At 45.4% G+C, this 23,392-nt stretch overlaps 1 protein-coding gene across 1 annotated transcript; it reads right to left on the minus strand.

Annotated features, from left to right (window-relative positions):
* Window positions 1-1,383: 1,383 nt before the first annotated feature.
* On the minus strand, window positions 1,384-18,275 carry LOC115462549. Its single transcript, XM_030192542.1, has 4 exons — window positions 18,143-18,275; window positions 12,761-12,920; window positions 8,168-8,334; window positions 1,384-3,083 (listed from the first exon to the last, which is right to left on the minus strand). The coding sequence occupies exons 2-4, from the start codon at window positions 12,909-12,911 to the stop codon at window positions 1,818-1,820; spliced, it is 1,584 nt and encodes a 527-aa protein (XP_030048402.1). The 5' UTR covers window positions 12,912-12,920; window positions 18,143-18,275; the 3' UTR covers window positions 1,384-1,817.
* Between the last annotated feature and the right edge of the window lie 5,117 nt (window positions 18,276-23,392).

The following is a 23,392-nucleotide window of genomic DNA, read 5'->3' on the forward strand; positions in this document are numbered from 1 at the left end:
AGCTTTCAAATTTAAACTCGTGGGGCCAGATTTTATATATGGCTCCAAAAAAAACCCACACTTAAGTGTTATTCTATAAACCTCATCTAAAGTTAGGCACGGTTTATAGAACATATGTGGTGGCCATCCCCACGACTAAAATTTAGGTACAGCCATTGATGCCAATTAAAACCTGGTGTAAATTCCCATGTCTTATTTAGGCGCGGATCGCACATATTTTATAACTGTGTATAATTTGTAGGAATGACCACGACCCACCCATGCCCCTCTCATGACCATGCCCCTTTTGTGATCCACTCATTAGAATCTATTTGCACTACTTTACAGAATACACAAGAGGGGCATAATCAAACAGCGCCGGCCATCTCCGGGGCCGGCTCCGTAAATGGGCAGAGTCAACCATATTTTCGAAAAAGATGGCTGGCTATCTTTTGTTTCGATAATACGGTTGGGGCCGCCCAAATGTCAGAGATGGCCGGCATCGGCTTTTGCCCATAATGGAAACCGAAGTCGGCGATCTCAAATCTGGCCAAATCCAAGGCATTTGGTCATGGGAGGGGCCAGGATTCGTAGTGCACTGGTCCCCCTCACATGTCAGGACACCAACTGGGCACCCGAGGGGACACTGCTAAAAAGTAAAAAAAAAAAAAAAAGCTCCCAGGGGCATAGCTCCCTTACTTTGAGTGCTGAGCCCCCCCCCCCCCCCCACTACCATAGCCCTAAGGGGTGAAGGGGGGCACCTACATGTGGGTACAGTGGGTAAATCGGCTTTCGATTATACCGATTTGGCCGACTTCAGGAGATCGTCGGCCATCTCCCGATTTGTGTCAGAAGATGGTCGGTAATCTCTTTCGAAAATCAGCTGGTTAGACAGTTGTAAACGTACATTCTAATTAGTGCTTGTAATTGCTTGTTAGTGGCCAATTTATCGGCACTGATTAGCTTGTTAAACACATAAGTTGCATGTACAAATTGACTATGTGCACTGATTTACGCGCGCAACTTTAGGCGCCATATATAGAATCCAGATGATAACGTGTTGTACTTTTCTAAGCTGTTTCTGCATGTAAAGTAATGCCTCATCTCTCAGCAGATGCCTCTACATACACACCTCTATTCACATACTGAAGAGGAGGTTATAGGGGGCAGGAATGCTGATGGGCTTGCCCTCATGTGCATACTTTGAATTGTCAAACACATAGGCATATTTTGTCTCACCAATCCTACCTGCACAAATTAGCAGCCATACTTGTGTGCAGGTCATTCACAAAGTTAAAGTACAGACTTAAAAGGTACACTGCAAACTTTATACTAATGCAGACAGCATGGATAATAGAAAACAAAAGAACTTCCAAAAATAGTCCCACTATATTTTAAAAAAAAAATTCATGGTTACATCTTCAAATTGTGATACAAAATTTTTGGTGATGCATTTATTTTATCGGGTGTACTGCCTTGGAGTTTTAAAGTGCTTTTTAAAAAGGGTATTTTTGTGCTCATAATTACAAGAATAGTATTACTTGCCATAATCTGAACAGTCTCTTTGGAAATTTGGAGGCTGGCCAATGTACCCCAGCCTAGACCGGTAGCACCAAATGCTGTTCTAGCTCAAGATCCTATAATGCTCTTTCAGTAAAGCTCTGTTATTCTATGACAAAACAGCACTGTCGGTGGACCACCAATGCTACAGTGCTTTTATCTTAGTGTTTAACAGAGAAGCAGCTTCAACATGCAGCAGAGCTAGGACCCATCACAGTCCATCAATCTTTTCTACTGCCAGACAATGTCAACATCATGGTTCTTTTGTTTCACTATTCTTAAGAATTCATCATAATCCCTTGGTGGATGTCTGGACAGTGCTCTAGATTCATGGTGCCCAGCTGGTTATCAGTGCTCAGGAGCAGGTGGATGGTGCTGCTGGACACTCGGCTTTCACACAGGGAGATCTGTTTCAGTCTGAGTAAGGCCACAGCTGGCGGTTCCAGCACTATCTGGAATACTCGATCCAGAGACACAGGCAGAGAAATAAGGGATAAAGTCTCCAAGACAGGGGAGGCTTTAAGTAAACATGCCAGTGTGGCTCCTAGAACAGTTGCAAATTGGGATGGTAAAGGGCCACAAGCTTCAGAAAGTATCAGGCTGAAATTACTCAAGAACGGGAACATTTGGTGGATCAGCTGGAGATCCCAGTTCTGCGGCTCTTCCTCTAAATCTCTACTGCCTAACCTCAAAGGCCCTGAGATGGGATTAAGGAGGCCATGGAAGACCCTGAGATTTGGGCATAAGTTCAGGATGGCACAGAGTGAGAATTCTTCATCAAGAAAGAAGTCACTGAGAGAGAGGAGCTGCAGTTGAGGCCCTAACCCTTCCAGGACAGGAATAATTTTTGCTAGGGGCCTCCCCTTGGGACCTGTGCAATGTATAGAGAGATGAGTGAGGTGCTTCCATGACACGCTACTCCAGCCTGCCACAGGACAGTCAGTGAGAAAAATGGTCACTTCTTTAACATCTCTGCAAAGAGTGGAGAGCATGCTCAAAAACTGTTCCTCTACCTCATTCACACGTCTCAAGTGTAGGGTGACCTGGAATATGCAGTCATTGACACCAGTGCTCATCCTCATCTTGGCAAGCTCTTCCAAAGAAGGAAATCCTGCTACATTTTTGATCCCTTCAAAATTATAGCTGTGGATCATACAGAGGGCCTCCATGACATACCTGCTGTCCAAGTACTCCAGGCTGGGTACAGCCAACAGCACAAAGGCAATGACTCTAACAAAGTTCTCCACCTGGAATCTGGGCTCATTACCAAACACCACCAGAACCCGGAGTTTGGAGCAACAGAATGTGCTTTGAGTTGTATCATAGACTAGGTGAAGAAGAGACTCTGCTGATAACTTCTTACAATTAGAGATGTCCAGCTCTCTCAGCACTTTGCAGGTGGAGCCAATGGCAGAAAGCACCTGGGTGTTGGACTGAGTCTCTGACAGCACTAGTTTGAGCAGCCTTGGCAAACATTCTAGAAGGTCCACCAGAGCAGCAGATGGGACACGATTACAGCCATGAAGGTCCAGGAAAGTCAGGTTCTGTCAGAAGAGAGAACAATAAAACATTTATAATCAATTACAAAACACTCAGGTGCGGTATGGTAAGTGAACTCTATTTTCTTGTTTATTTCAATACTTACTATACCACCTTTCCAAGCAAAGGATCAAAACAGTTTACAGACTAAAACCTTTTCATATAAGAGCAGTACCATAAGATAAGAAATTTAAAAACATCATTTGTTCAGTTGAAAGGGAGTCATCCATTTCAGATATAGATCGAAAAGTTTGGGTATCTCCTTAGAGAGGGGGAGGGGGGATTTTCATTGTTGGTCTGTTTTATTGATATGGTTTTCCTTATAATTAGGGGGGAAGGGGGAAGGGGGATAGAGGGGGGGGGGAGTAGGCAAGTAAAAGTTTGATGGGTTTAGTAGTGTTGTTGGGGGGGGGGGGGAACTTATTACGAATTATGGAAGATAATGGTGAACGTTACTATTGTGTGGTTATGACATGTTATCTAAGGAGGTTCAAATTGAATTAGTAGGCTGTACTGTAAATGTTGAATCATTAAGATAAATTGTTGAACCAGGCTCTCTACGCTTCTTTTGAATGATGATGGTTACAGCAATTGATTGTGATGATGAGTTTTAGTTGTTTGAACTATACTTAAAAGTTAATAAACAGCGTGGCATATACTCTGAGGGGGTGGGGTGGGGGGTGGAATTGGAGGGGGAGGGGGAGAAAATGTTAAATATTTTGATGATGAGATTTTCACCATGCTGGTACTCTGTTTGTCTTGTTTTCCAATAGATATATACTGAGATTGTTGACTGTTACTTTTCTTATATCATCAATAAAAATTGTTGAAACATAAAAACATCACTTGTTCAATTAAAAAAACTGCAATCATTAAAAAAGAAAACTTGCATAAGAAGGCAGAAACACAAACTACAAAGAGGTGAAAATAAAAACATCATTTTCCATGAGGGTGAGAGTTCTTTTCGCCATAGCTCCTGAGCTATACTTTTTCCTTTTTGGACAATTGCTCAGAGTGGTGAAGGGAGGAAAACCAGGGAGAGCGCCTCATTGTTCAATTAGAACTTTTAATAGCAAAGAACTGTATTCTATGTAACTGGGTTGAGTCTGTGTCACCAACTATCAATCAATGGTTTGGGTTTATGATGCAAGTGTTGTCATGCAAATCTGATATCCAGGCATTCTATGTACAATGGCCACAAGAGAAGTATTTACAAGCTTGGACTCAATTTTATGGTTTGCTCTAAATGCCAGCAATTCCTGGATAGGGAGCTTAAGCAGAACTGGTTGGGGGGGTGGAGAGGGAGAAAATAGGAGTTAGGGAACTGTGGGAAGCAGGGGGCATATAAATAACAAAAGAAGGTAACCTGTGTAAACAGGTGGTTGCTGTGTTTGTTTCATAGTCACATAGGCCCTCATGATCAAAAGCAAACTCCGGCGCTAGAGGCTGTTAACGCCATACTAGCGCCAGAGTTTGCAGCCGACCCATGATCAGAGCCCTCGAGCGCCTGAAACAGCGCACTCGAGGGCTCTCAGCACAAGTAGCATGCAAATGCATGCTAAACAGGGCTACTAGCGCAATTAGCTTGCAAATGCATGCTAATCGGCGCTTAACGCATTCATCCCCAATGATCAGCGACCAGCGCGCCAAAGATTGGGTCGCTGGCCACAGCAAAATCAACGCCAGCTCCGAGCTGGCGTTAGATTTTGCGGATCATTGGGGAGGAATGGTGAGCCCTGTCCAGCATGCTTGCATGATGGCAGGCCTCGCTTCCCCCCAAAGCAAACGCGAATGGGGGGCCGGAGGTCCGGTGGACCTCTGGTCCCCCTGATGATCCATCCCCCCCCCATGTTCACGGAGGGTTGGAGATCCGGTGGGTCTCCAGCACCCCCACCCCCTGAACCCACAGAAATCCAAGTGGTTACCTCCCGAAAAACGCTGTCATACCCTCCCACCCAGCGACGGGGGGGGGGGGGGGGGGGGGGGGCTGGAGGATCGGTGGGTCTCCAGCCCCCCAAACCCTCACAAATCGTTGATTGGCTGCCTTTGGCCAAAGGATCGCCCACAGGGTGATGTATCGACGGGGGTGCGGGTTGGAGGTCCGGTGGACCTCCAGCCCACCCCAACTCCTCCCCCTAGCGTTCTACTTAGATTCCCTGGTGGTCCGTGGTGTGGTGTGGTGAACCCCCCCCCCTCCCAACCCCCCTATCTTTTGTTGGAGGAGGGACGCAGCCTGCCTGCCTCCCTCCTCTTCTAGTCAGTCGTTGTTTTTTTGTGCTACAGGTCCCGTCGATACATCACTGTGTGGGCGATCCTTTGGCCGGAGGCAGCCAATCAACGATTTGTGGGGGTTTGGGGGGCTGGAGACCCACTGATCCTCCAGCCCCCCCCCCCCCCCATCGCTGGGTGGGAGGGTAGGACAGCGTTTTTCGGGAGGTAGCCACTTGGATTTCTATGGGTTCAGGGAGTGGGGGGGTGCTGGAGACCCACTGGATCTCCAACCCTCCGTGAACATGGGGGGGGGGGGGTGGATCATCGGGGGGACCAGAGGTCCACCGGACCTCCAGCCCCCCGTTCGCGTTTGCTTTGGGGGGAAGGGAGGCCTGCCAGCATGCAACTGCATGCTGGACAGGGCTCACCATTCCTCCCCAATGATCCGCAAAATCTAACGCCAGCTCGGAGCTGGCGTTGATTTTGCTGCGGCCAGCGACCCAATCTTTGGCGCGCTGGTCGCTGATCATTGGGGATGAATGCGTTAAGCGCCGATTAGCGCTCCCTTACATGGTCTGTAGCCCCACCCACCGCATCCCAGGATGCAATGGGCAGGGCTGGGCGCCGCCATTTTGGGCGTCGACTGACTAGAAGAGGAGGGAGGCAGGCAGGCTGCGTCCCTCCAACAAAAGGTAGGGGGGTCGGGAGGGGAGGGGGTTCACGACACCACACCACACCACACCACGGACCACCAGGGAATCTAAGTAGAATGCTAGGGAGAGGAGTTGGGGTGGGCTGGAGGTCCACCGGACCTCCAACCCGCACCCCCGTCAATACATCACCGTGTGGGCGATCCTTTGGCCAGAGGCGGCCAATCAACGATTTGTGGGGGTTTGGGGGGCTGGAGACGCACCGATCCTCCAGCCCCCCCCCCCCGGTCGCTGGGTGGGAGGGTAGGACAGCGTTTTTCGGGAGGTGGCCACTTGGATTTCTGTGGGTTCAGGGGGTGGGGATGCTGGAGACCCACCGGATCTCCAGCCCTCCGTGAACATGGGGGGGGGGGATCGTGGGGGGGGGACCGGAGGTCCACCGGACCTCCAGCCCCCACCCCCCATCGCTGGCTGGGAGGGTGGGAGATGGTTTGCCCGGCGGCGGCGGCCTCGTTGTTCGGGCCACGGCAGGCTGTTTGACAGGTTTGCGCTGCTTAGATTTGCATGCATTATCTTTGATCATCGATGCAGAAAAGCCCTGCGCTGTCCCGGCACTATATTTAGGGCGCTGTTTGGAACAGCGCGGGGCTTTTGATCATCTGGGTTATAGTGATTTTCAAAAGTTGTGAGTGTTTTCTCTGTTTACCATGTTGACTTGCTTTTCTTTGTTGCTGTTATCTTTTAGCAATATATTTATGCATGGCTTGCATTTGTTTTTTTGTGCTAAAGATACAATTGTTTAAAAACGTACAAGTGTTAGGAACACCCAGATCCCGCCCTTAATACCCTCTTGACATGCCCACTTAATTTTCTAATGGACTTCATAGAAAAATGTCTAAAAATTATTTTTGAAAATATCAATTTGGACGTTTTTGTGAGAAAAACGTCCAAACACATATTTATGCCACTTTTTGGACGTTTTTCTCTTTTGAAAATGAGCCCCTAGGGTTCTTCACCTTGAAGAGTACAGCTGCAGAGAGGTATGATAGAGTTCTATAAAATACTGTGTGGAATGGAATGGGTAGACATGAATTGCTTGTTTACTCTTTCCAAAAATGAAGCAGGGTTACCTTCGAAAGCTAATCAAAAAATGCATTGTTAGTCCAATAAAAAAGGTATCATCTTATTTTATTTTCTATGTTTTATTTCTATTGATTACCTTTAAAAGAGGATTACACAGCTACATCACTTTACTCAAAACTACAAGGAATTTGTTGCCAGAGAATGTGGTAAAAGCAGTTAGCTTAGCAGGATTTAAAAAAGGTTTGGACAATTTAGAAAAGTCCATAAGCCATTACTAAGATGGACTTGGGAAAATCCACTGCTTATTTTTAGGATAAGCAGTATAGAATCTGTTTTACTCTTTTGGGATCTTGCCAGGTACTTGTGACCTGGTTTGGCCACTGTTGGAAACAGGATACTGGGCTTGATGGACCTTCGGTCTGTCCCAGTATGGCAACACTTATGTTCTTATGGCTGTATATATAGTTGGCCACCTGTATTGAAATGTATCTGTTATCTTATCAGTTAAAGATTTCAGTAAAGAGTTTAGTTCACACAAAAGACTTCTGCGGAAGTCTTGCGAGGCTGCCACTGGAAGTCTCGGTAGCCATTTAAAAAAAGCAGCGACAGCGAGAGGATCAGTGGCAGCGGGCAGGAAATTGTGGGGGATCTTTCCTGCCCTGAAGAATCCACTAGACCACCAGGGTGGCTTGAGGTATGTGCTGGGAGGACACCCTGTGGCTCGGGGGAGGGGAGGTAGAGCTCGAATCACCATTCCATGGGGACCCTGCAAGACCTGGGTCCATCCCCGCAGACCTGGATCCATACCAGTGGGATCCCCACAGACCTGGAGGGGATCCCCATGGGATTCTCATGGTACCAGTGGAATCCCACCATCCCCGCTCCCGTGCAGCTCTCTACTCTATGTGACTTTATAAAATAAGCTAAAAATACTAAGCGATCTGTTTTAAAATTATCCTCTGATTTATTAGGATTTATTTAGTACCTTTTTGAAGCAATTCACCTAAGGCAGTGACTAGCAAGTGTAAAGTGGACATAGGGAATTTACAGTGCAGATAATATATATGTAAACTGCTTTGGCTGTACCACAGAAAGGCGGTATATCAAATCCAAGACTCTTTACCTTTATTTGGATCCTTGCTTACCTTGCACCTCACTGTAATGAGCTGTGTTATGGCGTTGCTGACCAGGCCGGGGCAGGGTCTCATGCTCAGCTCAGTCAGATGAGGCACCAGCAAAAGGTGAAGCATAGCTCGAGTTAGGCGCCGGCTCTCTCCCAAAAGACGGAGTAATTCTTGCACGAGAACCCCGGCTGTAAGAAAAGGGAATAAATGGTGACTTACAGCTCTGAGATTCCTAGTCTCCCAGCCATAGAGGCTCAAGTACACACTCTCTGTGAACAGAATCATACTGTGCCAGATTTCTGGAATCTATTGTTATTAAACAGACAGATTTATAAGCTGGCTGTCATACCAGATTTTATATCTACTACTTCTGATCCACTTCTTGATTCTCCTTTCGGAACCCAAAGCCCCAACTTCAAAACACTCCTCTATTGAACATGGGTGGCTCTGGAGTAGCTGTTTGTAGGGTTGGAAGATCACACAGGAATAGGACGAAATCTGCAAAAGCATTCCATCATGCCATTCAGGGTTTTTCTTGTCTTCCACTTGCTTATCAGAAACAAGTGATCATAGCACCCTCTAGTGACCATAAAGCTAGAGGCAGTTCAGGTGGCTTGTTTGTATCTGCTCCTTGGTTTTTGGTGTTAGAACCTCTACACATATCCAAAATAAAACAAACAATGGCAATGCTGTCCAAGAGCCAGGTGGTGCTGCTGCACTTAACTCACATCTTAGGTATTCTATGTATTGTAAACCGCTTTAGAACAAATACTCTGTTAAGCAGTATATCAAGTCAATAAATCAAATCAATCAAAATCAATACTGTTCCAACAGCAAAGTAAAGAATACAGCTGAAACATAGGAACACAGCAAATGTCTGAACATAAGGATTATTCTCTCTGTCTATTCAGCTCATAACCTTGGGGGCCATCTTTGAGCCCTCTCTCTCTTTCTCTGCACATATTCAACAGACTGCTAAAACCTGTCGTTTCTTTCTCTATAACATCACCAAAATTCATCCCTTCCTTCCTGAGCACACTACCAAAACCCTTATCCACACTCTTACCACCTCTTGCTTAGACTACTACAATTTCCTTCTCACATGTCTCCCACTAAAGCCATCTCTCTCCCATGCAATCTGATCAAAATTCTGATGCACAATTTATATTCTGTCAGTGTCGCTATGCTCATACTAGCCCTCTCCTCAAGTCACTTCATTGGCTCCTTATCCATTTCCACATACAGTTCAAACTCCTCTTATTGACCTATAAGTGCATTCACTCTGCAGCTCCTCAGTACCTCTCCACTCTTATCTCTCCCTACACTCCTCCCAGGAACTCCATTCACTGGGTAAACCTCTGTTATCTGTACCCTTCTCCTCCACTGCCGACTCTCTTCCTTTTATCTTTCTGCACCTTTCTGCTTGGAATAGACTTCCTGAACCAGTAGTCAAGCTCCATCTCTGGTCGTCTTCTAATCTAGGCTAAAATATCACCTTTGTTGAGGTTGTTTTTAATACCTAACTCCTATTCACTTGTTTAGTACCCATGTCTGTTTTATAATTCCCACCTTAAGTCATTCCCTTATTTGCCCTGTTTGTCTGTCTTGACTAGATTGTAAGCTCTGTTGAGCAGGGACTGTCTCTTACATGTTCAGTGTAAAGTGCTGCGTACGTCTAGTAGCGCTATAGAAATAAGTGGTAGTAGTAGTAGTAATTTGGCCTTTTGGGGGCAGCTTAAAAAGGGATTTCCATAACACTTTCAAAACTTCTATCCTTTTCTGTGGGGAAAAGAGGCCCCACCAGGGGCAGGGCCAGGGAGAGTCAGCAGAAGAATGCACTAAGATTTCATTTTTTTAATACCAGCACGCACTTTTCTCTGCATAGTTTCCACCTGCACAGTACATGATCCATAGGAGCCAACTTTTCAAAATGATTGGGGATGCTAAACCCAATGGAAATTACCCCTCTCTGGCCAAAGTCAAGGAGTTTGCTCAATATTGGGGGGGGTGCTCAAGCACCCACACAGCTGGCTCCAACGATACAATCCCCCTGCACTGGCTAACCATCACTTTTGAAAGGGACACTCCATTAGGACCCTCCTATTTTAAATGCACTGCAGACCCACACATACCGTGTATCTACAGGTCTACAAGCTAAGTGGGTGGCCTGAAAATTGCCCTCCCTGTGTAGCTGCCCCTCTTTATACTCAAAGGTAGTGTTTCTCAAGTCGATCCTGGAGTACCCCCTTGCCAGTCAGTTTTTCAAGATATCCAAAATGAATATGCATGAGATTGATTTGCACAGACTGCCTCCATTGTATGCAAATCTCTTCCATGCATATTCATCGTGGATATCTTAAAAACCTGGAAAGGGGGTACGCCAGGACCGACTTGGGAAACACTGCAATATCTCCTAAGTGTGTGCTGTTATGTACTTCACCACCTGCACTGTGTGTGACATGCAACTTTAAAAACCCCAAAAATAAGCAGAGAAATAAAGATTGCAAATATCTGTTGCATCTGGAACATATTTTTGCTTCCAAGTTGATGTTATATACACAAAATTATTCATGGAACACAGCTGTCGTAGTGTATATATTTTGGTTTGGAAAAGAAAAACCTTTCCCCCCTTTTACATGCAATGGAGAGGGCTTCCATCAGCTCTCTGACAGCATTAAGGGGGGTGGGGGGACCACAGCATTAGGGCCTTAACCCACATTAAGGGAGTTAGCATGCGCTAAATGCTAAATCCTACTTTATACCTATGGGCTTTTAGCATTTAACAAGCGCTAATTCTCTTAATGCACCTTTAGCCTTAGCCCTAACGCTGCTTGATGAATTCCCACCTTAGGGTCTTATCTTGGGTAACAGGAAGAGAAAATAGGGTACAAAAGTTTTATATGCCCCTGTCTTCTGGGCTGTTCTCTCTCAGTTGATAGGAAAGATAAAGCCTGGACTAGCACTTTACCTTCATCCCACCCACCAAGGTAGCTATGAACTGTCAGCTGTACAAACCTGAATCTGTGCAGTTACTGTTGGGAACAGTATCCAAATCAGCTGCAGCCCATGATTGTATCTGAGAACATACCAAAGCTTTGCTTTCACTTCCTGCTGGGTAAGGTGGCTTTGGCTTCTCCCTTTCTTGGGCCTCTACTGTTCCAGGTTGCCATCACTAGTTTAGGACCCTTTTCGTTTACCAACCACTCCCTCACCTTCTCTTGTCACTGTACTCTGTATTTGTCCTAAGCATCTATAAAATCTGTCAAGGATTTGGTTACTACGTCCCCTGCTGGTAGACTTTTCTCGGTAAAGAACTAGTTCCTCAGGTTTCCCCTGAGCACCAACTTCACTAGCTAATTTTTTTTTTAATGGAAATATGCTTCCTTATTTTATTTTATTGATGGCTGCTAAATGTTTTTATCATATTCCCGGAATTTTTCTTTTTTCCTTCCAGCAATTATATTTTGGGTGGATTTAGTTTCTCTGTATTGCAAGTCCTGTATTATTTTAGTTGTCTCTCTGAACAGCTTCTCTCCTTCTAAAGGTACAGGTGGGAGTACTGTAATTCTATAATGGCTCTGGGGCATACCTTGTAGCGTAAATCCACTCTGGTGTGCCTAATGGGCCATGTCAATGGCAGGTATACATGGGCATTCCTAAGGGCCCTGTTTACAAAGGCTCGCTAACGTTTTTAGTGCACACTAACCATGTACATGCCCATAATATTCCAATGGGCATCCACACAGTTATTTATTTATTAGGATTTATTTACCGCCTTTTTGAAGAAATTAAGGCAGTGTACAGTAAGAATAGACCAAGCATGAGCAATAGGCATTTCAGCAGTCAAAATATTCAAATAACAATACAAAGTATGGCATAGTATAGCATGCGCTAAAAACGCTAGCGCGCCTTTGTAAACAGGGCCCTAAGTGCGTCTTGCAACATGCGCCACTGATACTTGACCTTCCGTAAACTATTGAAAACTTATTTAAGAAAGCATACAATAACAACTCCTCATAAATTCAAATTAACAAAACGCAATTATACAACATGTATTCTCTATATCTCAACTGTTTTGCTAATTATCTGGATTTCCAGTTTAATGATCCTAATTGTTCAAGCTATTTTTTTGTCATGATTGAAGTTAAACCTATTACCTTTAGCTCTTATCATAGGACGAACTTTCCTCTTGTACCCTAACCTAATCTGTCCCTTTGCCCCAACTATGTATTTCTCCTATCCTGAACTGGTAATCACCACTTGCGGAATTATGTAAGCCACATTGAGGAAAATGTGGGATAAAAATGTTATAAATAAATAAATAAAAATACTATTCTGTAAGTTACCTGCCCATGTTCCTGCCACATTAATGTGCCCTTGCAGTTGTGCACTATGGATCCGATTCTATATATAGTGCCTGAAAAATCGGCACTGAAAAAATTTCTGCCTAGGGGTATTCTATAAACCACGCCTAAACCTAGGTGCGTTTTAGAGAATAGAACTAGAGAGTTTATAGAGTATGCCTAACTCTAGGCGCGGCCTTTTACCCCACATAAAACTTGGTGTAAATACCGGCACCTAAGTTAGGCGTGGAGTAGATGATGTGTGGCTCACCCAGTTCATTGAACGGCCCCATGATATAGAGAAAATTGTGCTCATCGATGTAGTTCTCACTGTAGTCCTTTACCCACACAGCCTGCATGTGCTGGGCGATGCTGTTCAGACATACGGTCTTCAAAGAAGGAGCTCCTTTCTTCTTTGGCATCTTCTTGTCCTGTAAAATCAGAGTACAAATAAAGGAATAGATGTGGCATTGTATCAGGGTATCATAACACAACCTTCCTATTACTACTACTTATCATTTCTATAGATGTACGCAGCACTGTACACTGAACATATAAGAGACAGTCCCTGCTCGACAGCACTTATAATCTAATCAAGATAGACAAACAAGACAAATATAGACAGCTCTATAAGAAAACCAGTGCAAGCAGTTGGACTTTCAAAGCATTATAGTGCCAAAGAGAAAAACATTTTTGTCTTTCTTAAATACCTGTAGTTCCGAAAATATATTTAATCCAAACATGACAATCAAACTATTTGGGGGATAATTTGATAACATATAAATAAACCAGGTGTCCCCGAGTGATATGTACAGACCAAAAGCCAAAATATGTGCTTGATTGAAGGAAAAACGGCCTCAAAGAGCTCGTAGATATCAGTGATCTTTAGAGCTGAATCGGATCAAAATAGACCCTCTCATCATCATTGGCTCGTAAAAAACCTTCAAAGTCTGAACCACGGTATAGTGTTCGTGGTGAAACAAATCTTGCTGATACAGATAATACTGACTACATTTATTACTGATTGAAGGGCTTCAAGCTATACAATAAATTGAATGTACTAGTGTATGGGAAAACAAAAAATTTCATTTTCTTGGCAGCAGAAGCTGACTGATTGCAATTGACGTACCACAAAACTAAAACAAAACGATGCGGTTTTAAAGCTAAACCATGAAAAAGTATGGCAGCAATTCTATCAATTGACACGTAAGCCTAGGTGCACAATGCCATGAGCTTAGCACCAATTTTATAATGGCATCTTGGCACCAAGATTCCATTATAGAATACTAGTGTAAGTTGGTTTAGGTGTACCCTCTTACACCATGTCAATGGCAGGCATAAGGTGGCTTGCCTAGTATTCTATAAATTACGTAACTGGAAGACATACCCATAGCCCCCCTTGCAGTTAGGCCCTATGGCTCTTAGGTGTTGCTTTATAGACTAGTGCCTAGTGCAAATATGCACCTGTCAATCAATGGCACCTTTGACACACCTAAGTAGCACCTACGTCTAGGCACAGGTTACAGAACTATGTGCATTTATTATATACTATGACTGCACATTAATCCAGATTAACACACTATTTATTAATCACATTTAAAAATATTAATCAACCCCTTTTTTTCTCCTCTCACTGGGCTGCCCTTACTTTTTCATTCTCTTTCCCTTCCCCTCCTTTGATTGGCTGTTTGGCAGGATCTCATAACTGGCTCTCTGCCAAGGAGCCAATGTGGAGAGTCGCTATTGGGAAGCGTGCTCTCAACAAGGCACCCCTTCTGCTCGCTACTGCTGCTGCTGGCTGCCCACCACCGGTAAGTAAGCCATTGGTCCTGGTCTCCTTCTCCTCCCCCAAGGTCCAGCCGCCAGTCCTGGTCCCCTTCTCCTCCCCCCTCCCCCGAGGTCCAGCCATCGGTTCCGGTCCCTTTCTCCTCCCCAAGGTCTAGCCATCGGTCCCGGTCCCCTTCTCCCCCCCCCCCCCCCCCCAAAGGTCTAGCAGTCAGTCAGGCCCGGGAGAATCTTGCCCCCCCCCTCTCAGCAGCCCTGCTCTGAAAGGCATGAAGTTCATGAAGGACAACTGAAAAATTTGCCAGTGGTCTTTCCTTTGAACTTTCGCCATTGCTAGCAATACCTTTTATTCTGTAATAAAAAAAACTTTAAATGATCATCCTGCTGTAGTGTTAAATTCAGTCACAATCAACAAGTTCTACATGGATATATATGAGAGGGGAGGGTATACTAAAAAGATATAAAAGTGAAAGTGAAAGCAACAGAGAGCATGCGTTGGTATTTTTTGGAACAGGGCGTCTGCCATGTCAGCAGGGATCCAGCAAAAAGTAAGCCTTGAGAAAATAAGATCCATAAGATTGTTTGGAATTTTATACAGATGATAGTTTGCTCCTCTTTTCAGATTATTCCATGAAGAAACCCGAATATTGAGTAGGGCGAAACCGACAGTTGGCGTTTCCCCTTCTGAGCAATAACGAGAAAAAGGAACTAGATTGAATGAACCCTTAGTAGGATTGAGCAAAGGATTTTTTTTCACAATTATTAGAGATAAGTACAATATATGTTGATGTGAGGACTGTGGTAGCATATTATAAAAATCAAAGAATAGGGTGGTGATGAAAAATACCTCAAAAATCATAAATTATATGCGAAGACAAACAAATATAAGGTTTATTTTGAGCCCTACTCCTTTAACAAAAATATGTTTTCATTTTTTGGGGGGATCCATTTACCTTGCTAATTGTAAAAGACAGTGAAATATCATCGCTTTTAATTTGCTTTGAGATTTGCAAATGTGATATTATTGTGATCGTTAGTTTTGTGGTATGAAAATACTTTAAATGGTGAACAAATAAGTATATTTTTATATTATCTACAACCTTTAAAGAAACATTTAGTAATGTTTAGAAAATATCAACTCTCTAATATTTAACAGGAGAAAACAAACTCTATTGAAATAATCTCTCTCTCTAAGAGGAGTTTGCAAAATTTATAGTTAGTTGGTTTGTGAGTGTCCCACAATTAAAGGGACACTCACAAACCAACTAACTATAAATTTTGCAAACTCCTCTTAGAGAGTTAGAAAATATCAAGCCATATTTCTTTGGCTCTTACTCTTAGAAAAGGCATTCAAACCCTTGATTAACAAAGGCTTTGGTTACCACAATACCTGACAAAACCTGTGCATGATGAAAACTGATTTGACAGAGATTCTCTCCCTTACATGTTAAACCTCACGCACTACACTATTGCTAATGGAGTTCTGCCCCCTTTCCTTTATGGTCCTGTCTTGTCATCTGTATTTTCTTTGTATTTAGTTGCTCTTTTATGGGTCCCTTTACAAAGAAGCTGTAGGGCTAACGCATGGGTAGCACGAACCAAATTGGCACTACCGCAGGGGTAGCACGGGCACCCTGCAATAGTTTGGAAGTTGGCACACACTGTTTCCCGCAGTAGAAAATAATTTTCTACCGCAGGGGGCGTTCCCGGTGGTAATCGGCAGCGCAGCCACATTGGCACATGCTACCTGATTACCACACGAGTGGAGCATGAATCCTTACCGCTAGGTCAATGGGTGGCGGTAAGGGATCAGGCAATAAATAGCAGTGCACTACTTTTATATTTTAGCACACAGCCATTTACTGCCCTGTTAAAAATGCCTTTTTTTCCCAGCCACAGTAATAATGGCCAAACACATGCCCACACTACAGCAGGCCACTTTTTACCATGGCTTAGTAAAAGGACCCCTTAATGTATTCAACTGTAAACCACCCTGATGGCTCCCACAGGGCGGGGTAGCAAATATTAAATAAACTTGGAAAAAATCCCTCTACAATGTCCAAAGATCCTTTTCTACATACTCTGAGCAACAGGATCCCATGGGTACATGTGATTTTATGGTCCTACTTTTCCTAAGTAAACAGAAACTACAGGTTTCTGCATGCAACGGGATCCATCTAGAAATTACCTTTATGGGAGGGGGGATAATTTCTAAAGGATTAGTCACACGTTTTTGCCTGTATACATGTGTAAGTCTCTCATAGGTTTACTTCAAGTGTAAAGGTACATGAGATATCAAAAAGGTGGGTACTTTTATGTGACCCAGGTGAAAGCATGTTTGGGGGCCCAGTTTGGTCAAAGAGCAGACGGCGTTACAAAGTACGAGTGTAGGTTACAAAATACTCACCTATGACTGTACTTCAGATATATACATTTATACTAGCTCCATGGTAGTTGGAAATATGCAAGGCTGTATTTTAGGCATGATATCAGCATGTTTTGTGGTACAGTTTAGGTGCCATTGTAAATTGGGAAACACATGTACACTTTTTCAGCACCATGAAAATTATTTTTTGGATATTCTGGTAGCAAAATTAATTGATGGTTTTAAAGTGGAGGGCTTTTTTTTAAATAACTTTCCTCATCAAGAATAATCACAAATTCTAAATAGAGGTTCCATTCCTTTGACAACAAAACTTTATCAATAGTAAACTATCCAACATCAGGTGAGACAGAGAATTTTTATCATTTTCTCATGCCAAAATGCCCACCCTTTGTATCCTAGCATCACTCATCCTCTCCCAGTGCTCCCTACATCCCACACTCACTCTCCCTTCCCCAGTATTCACCCTCTTCCTCACTCATTGCTTCCCTACTCTTCACCTATAACCTAACCTCACTCATCCAGCCTTCTCCAGCTTCGTTCACCTTCTCTCCATTCCTCCTGCCATCATGATAAAGGTGTTGGCCAGCGAGAGAGGACATGCACTTAAGTTCGGCTCCTGCTGCCAGTCCAGAGAAATGCAAAAAGGCATGGGCAGCATGGAGTCTGGGGAGGGAAGAGCCACGGCACCTCTAAGACAGCTGCCTTTCCTTTCCTTTAGTCCCTCCCCACACTATGTTTGGAAATTGCCAGCTGGAGGAAGGGTGGGATGTGTGGGGGTATAGTGTTTGAAATGCTACAGCAGTGGAAAAGTGGAGCACCAACAGGAAGAGTTCAAAGTGAGCAGAAAACCGATACTTACACTGGCTGGTTTTCTGTCTTGCCGGCCACCAGTCTCCCTTTCACAAAATCAGCCAGGTAGGAACCAACTCTATGGGGCCAGTGAGTACTAAGCACCCCAAATAGTGAGCAAGTTCCTTCACCGTGTCCAGGGAGAGATAATTTGTATAGTGTTTGGTACCCCGACCATTTTGAAGTGTTGGCACCTATGCTGACAACTCATAAGAAAAAAAATGTTGCCCTGTTAAGCAGGGGGACAGGGTGAAATGGAGTTACCCAGACTATAAGCAGTTCTGGATCATGAGATGACAATTTTTCAGCCTCTCTCTAAATCTTTCAATATTTACTTATTCTTAAGTCAAAGATTTGTTTCCCAGAGTGAACAGGAGACGCCACCCACTCATACATTATTGAGCTAAAAATAAACAGTATATTTTTTAGTCAAATACAAGAAAGTGTCTGCTTGTAACACAGGGAGCGCAGGACGCTCAGAACAAAACTGAGACAGAAGGCCATGGAGTAAAAGATTATAGTATCCTTCTCTTCCTTGATGTGACACACTTCTAATTTGCCACACGTTCACAGTGAAAGACAGAGACAAATAAAATTCAAGAAAATGAATGGCTGGAGAGCCACGATACTCACAGCAAGGATTTCCTCTCTCCTCCTGTTCCTCTTGCTTGCTTTTCTGGCCTTTCCCTTTCTCTTCCTGGTCTGATCTCACAGGCCCCACCTTCTCTAGTAAGAGGCTAGAGCAGGCACTGGCAGCAGGCGTCTTCCACAGTGAACCCTGAAGATTTCACAACTTCCAGTGCTGCTGTGAGGGACAAAGTCAAGAGAATGCTCTAGCCTAATTGTACAGGCAGATGCTGTTTCAGAGCTGCTTCACTGCTGAATTATTCTGACAGTAATGAGGTTATTTATACCTGGGGGCATAGGCGCTGATGGGCAGATGATCAGAAGCAAACGCAGGCGCTAGAGGCTATTAGCGCCATACTAGCGCCATGATTAGAGCCCCCGAGTGAATGAAACGTGCTGCAACTAGCATGCAAACGCATGCAAAACAGGACTCTTAGCACAAGTAGCATGCAACGATCAACGAATCAAACACCGGCACACTGTACGCTGCAAACTCTACGCCAGCTCGGAGCTGGTGTTAGGGTTTACAGACCATTGGGGAGGAATGGTGAGCCCTGTCCAGCGTGCATTTGCATGCTTGCAGGCTCCCTATTCCCCCCCAATGCAGCCCCTCCCACCAGAGCAGGAACCCCGACTCCCCCCACCTCGAGCTAGTGACACGGGGGCTGGAGGTCCGGTGGACCACCAGTCCCAACACAAATTCGGGGGAGGGGTTTCCAGCCCCTCTAACCCCCCTAACACCCCCCACAAAAAAGCTCTGGTGGCCCACTGGGCCATGACCTGGTGGTCTAGCAGTCCTCTTCCCCACCCCCACCCCGAACCTTTGTTGGAGATGGGAGGTAGACTTCTCCTCTTCCAGCAGCTCCAGGATGAACTGGGCAGGGCTGGGCACCACCATTTTCGAGGCGGTGCTGCTGGAAGAAGAGGGAGTCTACCTCCCACCTCCAATAAAGGTTAGGGGTGGGGGTGGGGAAGAGGACTGTGTCTACCTCCCTCCTCCAACAAAGGTAAGAAGGGGCAGGGAAAAGGGCCACTAGACCACCAGGTTGGGGGGGGGGGGGGCTTGATTCACAGCCCACTGGGCAACTAGGGCTTTTCTTGGGGGGATGCTAGGGGCGGTTAGGGGGCTGGAGACCCACTGGATCTCCAGTCCCCACCTGAACTTGTGTTGGGGAGGGATCGGGGGGACTGGAGGTCCGCTGGCTCAAGGTGGGGGCTCGGTGGGGGCACTAGGCCATCAGGGCCATGCTGTTTGGGGTCTGGTGGTCCCACGGACCTGTCAAACAAGTGTGGGAGCTCAGGCACAATCCTCCCGCACGTTACCCTATGATCAGAGATAATAACGCACATAAATTTGAATGCTATTATCTCTGACCATAGGGGCGGTAAAGCCCAGCACTGTTCCAGTGCTATTTTTAGAGCGCTCTTTGGAACATCGTGGGGCTTTCAGTCATCTGGGCATCAGTGAGTCAGACTTTGGGGAAGCTAAAGAAGACTGGGCTGGGCAGGGCTAGCATGAGGTGACCAGGACTAGGATGGGGTGGGATGGGGCACAGCAGGGCAAATTAAAATCCTTGGGGTGGGAGGAATGATACCTATGTTAGCAGTAAATGGACAGCGGGTCACTTTTGAACAAAGCAGGGAAGAACCCCTTCACTATATTGTTCTGGTACAGCTACATCAGCTGCCTCTCTGCACCCCCTATTCATACTAAATACACTCTAGAGCAGTGGTTCCCAAACTTTCTTGGGTCACGGTACTCCTAGGCTACACTTTTCCTCTCATCTCCCACCTGTTCCGCTACCCTGCCCACCCCCAACAGCATTGAGTCCTACCTTTGCTGGCAGGGATACCCAAGCCCCACCAGATGAAGAGGTCCATTGCCCAAAGTCCAAGGTCCATGCAGTTTGTGCTGCAAGCAAAATGGTAATGTAACAAAGAGAGGGAACCAAGTACAGAAAAAGAAGACCAAGCAAAAAAAACAGCACAAGGGGTCTTTAAAAACAAAAGGGAACACAGTTTTTTCATTTAAAAAAATCCTTTAATGGTGAACTTTGATTAAAGGATTTTTTTAAATGAAAAAAGTGTGTTCCCTTTTGTTTTTAAAGGCCCTTTGTGCTGTTTTTTTGCTTGGCAAGCAAAATGGTGTCATGCTTCAGTCACAAACACCTGCATTCCCATGCATGCCCTCCTTCTCCCCCCCCCTTCCATCCAGCATCTACCCTCCTTCTCGCCTCCCTTCCATCCAGCATCTGCCCATTTCGCTCTCCTCTTCTATCCAGCATCTGCCCTTCTTCTCTCCCCTTCCATCCAGCATCTGCCCTCCTTATCTCTCCCCTTCCATCCATCTGCCCTCCTTCTCTCCCTCTTTCATCCCTCCCTCTCTCGCCACCAGGGGCAGACTGACCATTCAGGCACACGGGCAGTGCCCGAGGGCCCAGAGGCCCTGCCCTGTTGCCTGCCGCCACACATTACAGCCCCCCCCCCCCAGTGGGCCTCCTCAGTCCTACCTTGAAGGGTCCTGGTGGTCTAGTGGCCTCTGCAGGGGCAAGAATGAACCCCACTCTTTCCTGCCTGCTGCCGTTAGTCTGCCTGGCGGCACCACCGTGTTTTAACAATGGTTGCCCAGACTGCCGAGACCCACAAGACTACTACATGAAGTCTCGGCTGCCATTTTGAAAAGACAGCGGTGCCGGGCACAGTAGCAATGGGCAGGAAAGAGAAGAAGTCACTAGGCCACCAGGGCCCTTCAAGGTAGGTCTGGGGAGGGCCCACATTGGCTCAGGGGTTTGTAGTGTGTGGGAGGGGGGGTGGCAACTGCAGCAGTAGGGGAGGGCTGTAGTGCAGCAGTGGGATGGCAGATAGTGGACAGGGGGTCTCAATGACCTTTACTGCCCGGTGGCCCCGACCACTGTCAGTCCTCCCCTGCTTGCCACTTTCATCCAGCCTCTGCCCTCTCTCCGCACTTTCATCTAGCCTTTGCACTCCCTCTCTCCCCAATTTCATCCAGCCTTTTCCCTCCCTTCCTCCCCACTTTTATCTAGCCTCTTCCCTCCCTTCCTCCCCACTTTTATCCAGCCTCTGCCCTCCCTCGTGCTCCCCCTTCCATCCAGCCTAAGCCCCCATTCTGTTTCTCCCCCCATTCCAGAATTTGCCTCCTTTCTGTCCCTGCTCCCCCCCCCCACATATACCTATCCTTGCCGCTGCTGCTTCTCTAGATCAGCAGCAGCAAAACAAGCTGCAACCATACATGACCCTCCATACATATGACTGCCAGTTGTGCCCTGGAACAGGAAGTGATGTTCAAGGGGGCAGGATCGTCAGCCACGTTTATGAAGAGTACAGCCCCACGTGGCTGCAGCTTGTTTTGCTGCTGCTTAACTAGAGAAGCAGCAGCGTCAGGGTTAGGTGTGTGTGTGGGTTCGAGTGGCAGCAGGAGGGTGCCACAGAGAAGTATGGGAACCACTACTCTAGAGAATTATGTGCCAAAAAAAATCAAAATAATGCACCATAATAAAACAACATATTAAACAGAATAGTATTTGCAATATTATGTGAAGGTACAGTAACACTTAGCTCCCAGTCAGCACTAACCCCTCTCCCCTCAGTCAAGCATCTTCCTGTTGGCCACGTGAATAGTGGTGTTCAGAAGCACTGTAACAGAAATTCTATGGTTACTGGCATTTTGGTAGATGGGCAAATAACTACCAAGCTTCAGATCTACTGGCCTTTAGTTTATTATTGAGCTACAAAACATGTTTAGAATATATATTAGTTGTAACTAATGGTTAGAGCAGCAGAGTGAGAAGCAGAGAAACCAGGGTTCAAATCCCACTGCTGCTTGACAAGTCCCTTAACTCTTCATTGCCTCAGATGTAAACTTTGACTGTAAATCCACCAAAGACATGAAAATACCCACTATACCTGAAAGTAATTCAAAGTGAATGGGCAGCGTTGCAATAGCACATGGACAGCTGCTACCACTGCTTAGTAAACCGGAGTGCTAGTGTTGTTCTGGATCATGTCTAAGGGGGGGGGGGGGGACATCATCTGGCATTATTCTTGAGCATTGTAAGGATGCACTTGTATTTGTTAAAATAATAAAGTTACATAAGGTTTTTCATGTAATAAGCATGAGGGTTTCTTTGATGTGGTTTAGAATATGTTGAAATCCACTTCCTTCTTGTTTAGGAATAGTGTAAAATAATAAAGTTGTCAACTTACATTTTTTTTTTAATTTATATTAATAAGTTTGATAATTAAATTGATATATGTAATATTTTGTTGAATCAACCTTCCTGCATTCTTTCCCAATGATAATGTTTGCATTGGTTACGGGATGGGGACATTTTTTTTACCCCTTTCAATATGTTTTGATCTACTTCAACTTTTACCACAATATCTCTATTGAGATAGTTTGGGAACCACTGAATTAAACTTTCTCGGGTCATGGCACTCCTAGGTTACACATTTCCTCTCTGGTCTCCCCTCCCCCTTCCTCTGACAGTATTGAATCCTACCATTGCTGGCAAGAATGCCTGTGTTTCAAGCAAATCGTGGCATTCCCACACATGCCCTCTTTCTCTGTCCCCTTCCATACAGCTTCTGCCCACCTTATCCTATCCAGCCTAAGCCCCCTCTCCATTTCCTTCCCAATCCAGCATTTGCCTCCTCTGTCCCCCCCCCCCCCCCCCCATACACACACTCACCCCTGCTGCTTCTCTAGACCATCACAAGCGCAAAGCTACAGCTACCGAGAAGCAGGACTCTTCATTCATGCAGATGCCAGCAGTGCTCCGAACATGAAGCGACATCCAAGAGGGCAGGACCGTCAGCAGTGCATATGGTGAGTCTGTCCCCATGGTGGCTGCAGCTTGTTTTGCCGCTGCTGCTGCTCATCTAGAGAAGCAGCAGCCTGGGTGGCTGAAGGAGGTAGGTGTGGAAAATATGCCTCCACCCCTGTGAGTTCACTGCTATGCACACTTTGGGAACCACTGGTCTACTTTCTGTTTTTGGACAGTAGAGAGGTGTGGTAGCCGTGTTAGTCCACTCTTAAAGGTTATCAATAGAAATCAAACAAAATAAAACATGGAAAAGAAAATAAGATGATACATTTTTTATTGGACATAACTTAATACATTTCTTGATTAGCTTTCGAAGGTTGCCCTTCTTCCTCAGATCGGAAATAAGCAAATGTGGTAGCAGATAGTATATATGAGAGAAACATCAAAGCATTACTTTGACAGTCTGACAGAG

The sequence above is a fragment of the Microcaecilia unicolor genome, chromosome 2 (genome assembly GCF_901765095.1).
Source record: "Microcaecilia unicolor chromosome 2, aMicUni1.1, whole genome shotgun sequence".
Lineage (NCBI taxonomy): Eukaryota > Metazoa > Chordata > Amphibia > Gymnophiona > Siphonopidae > Microcaecilia > Microcaecilia unicolor.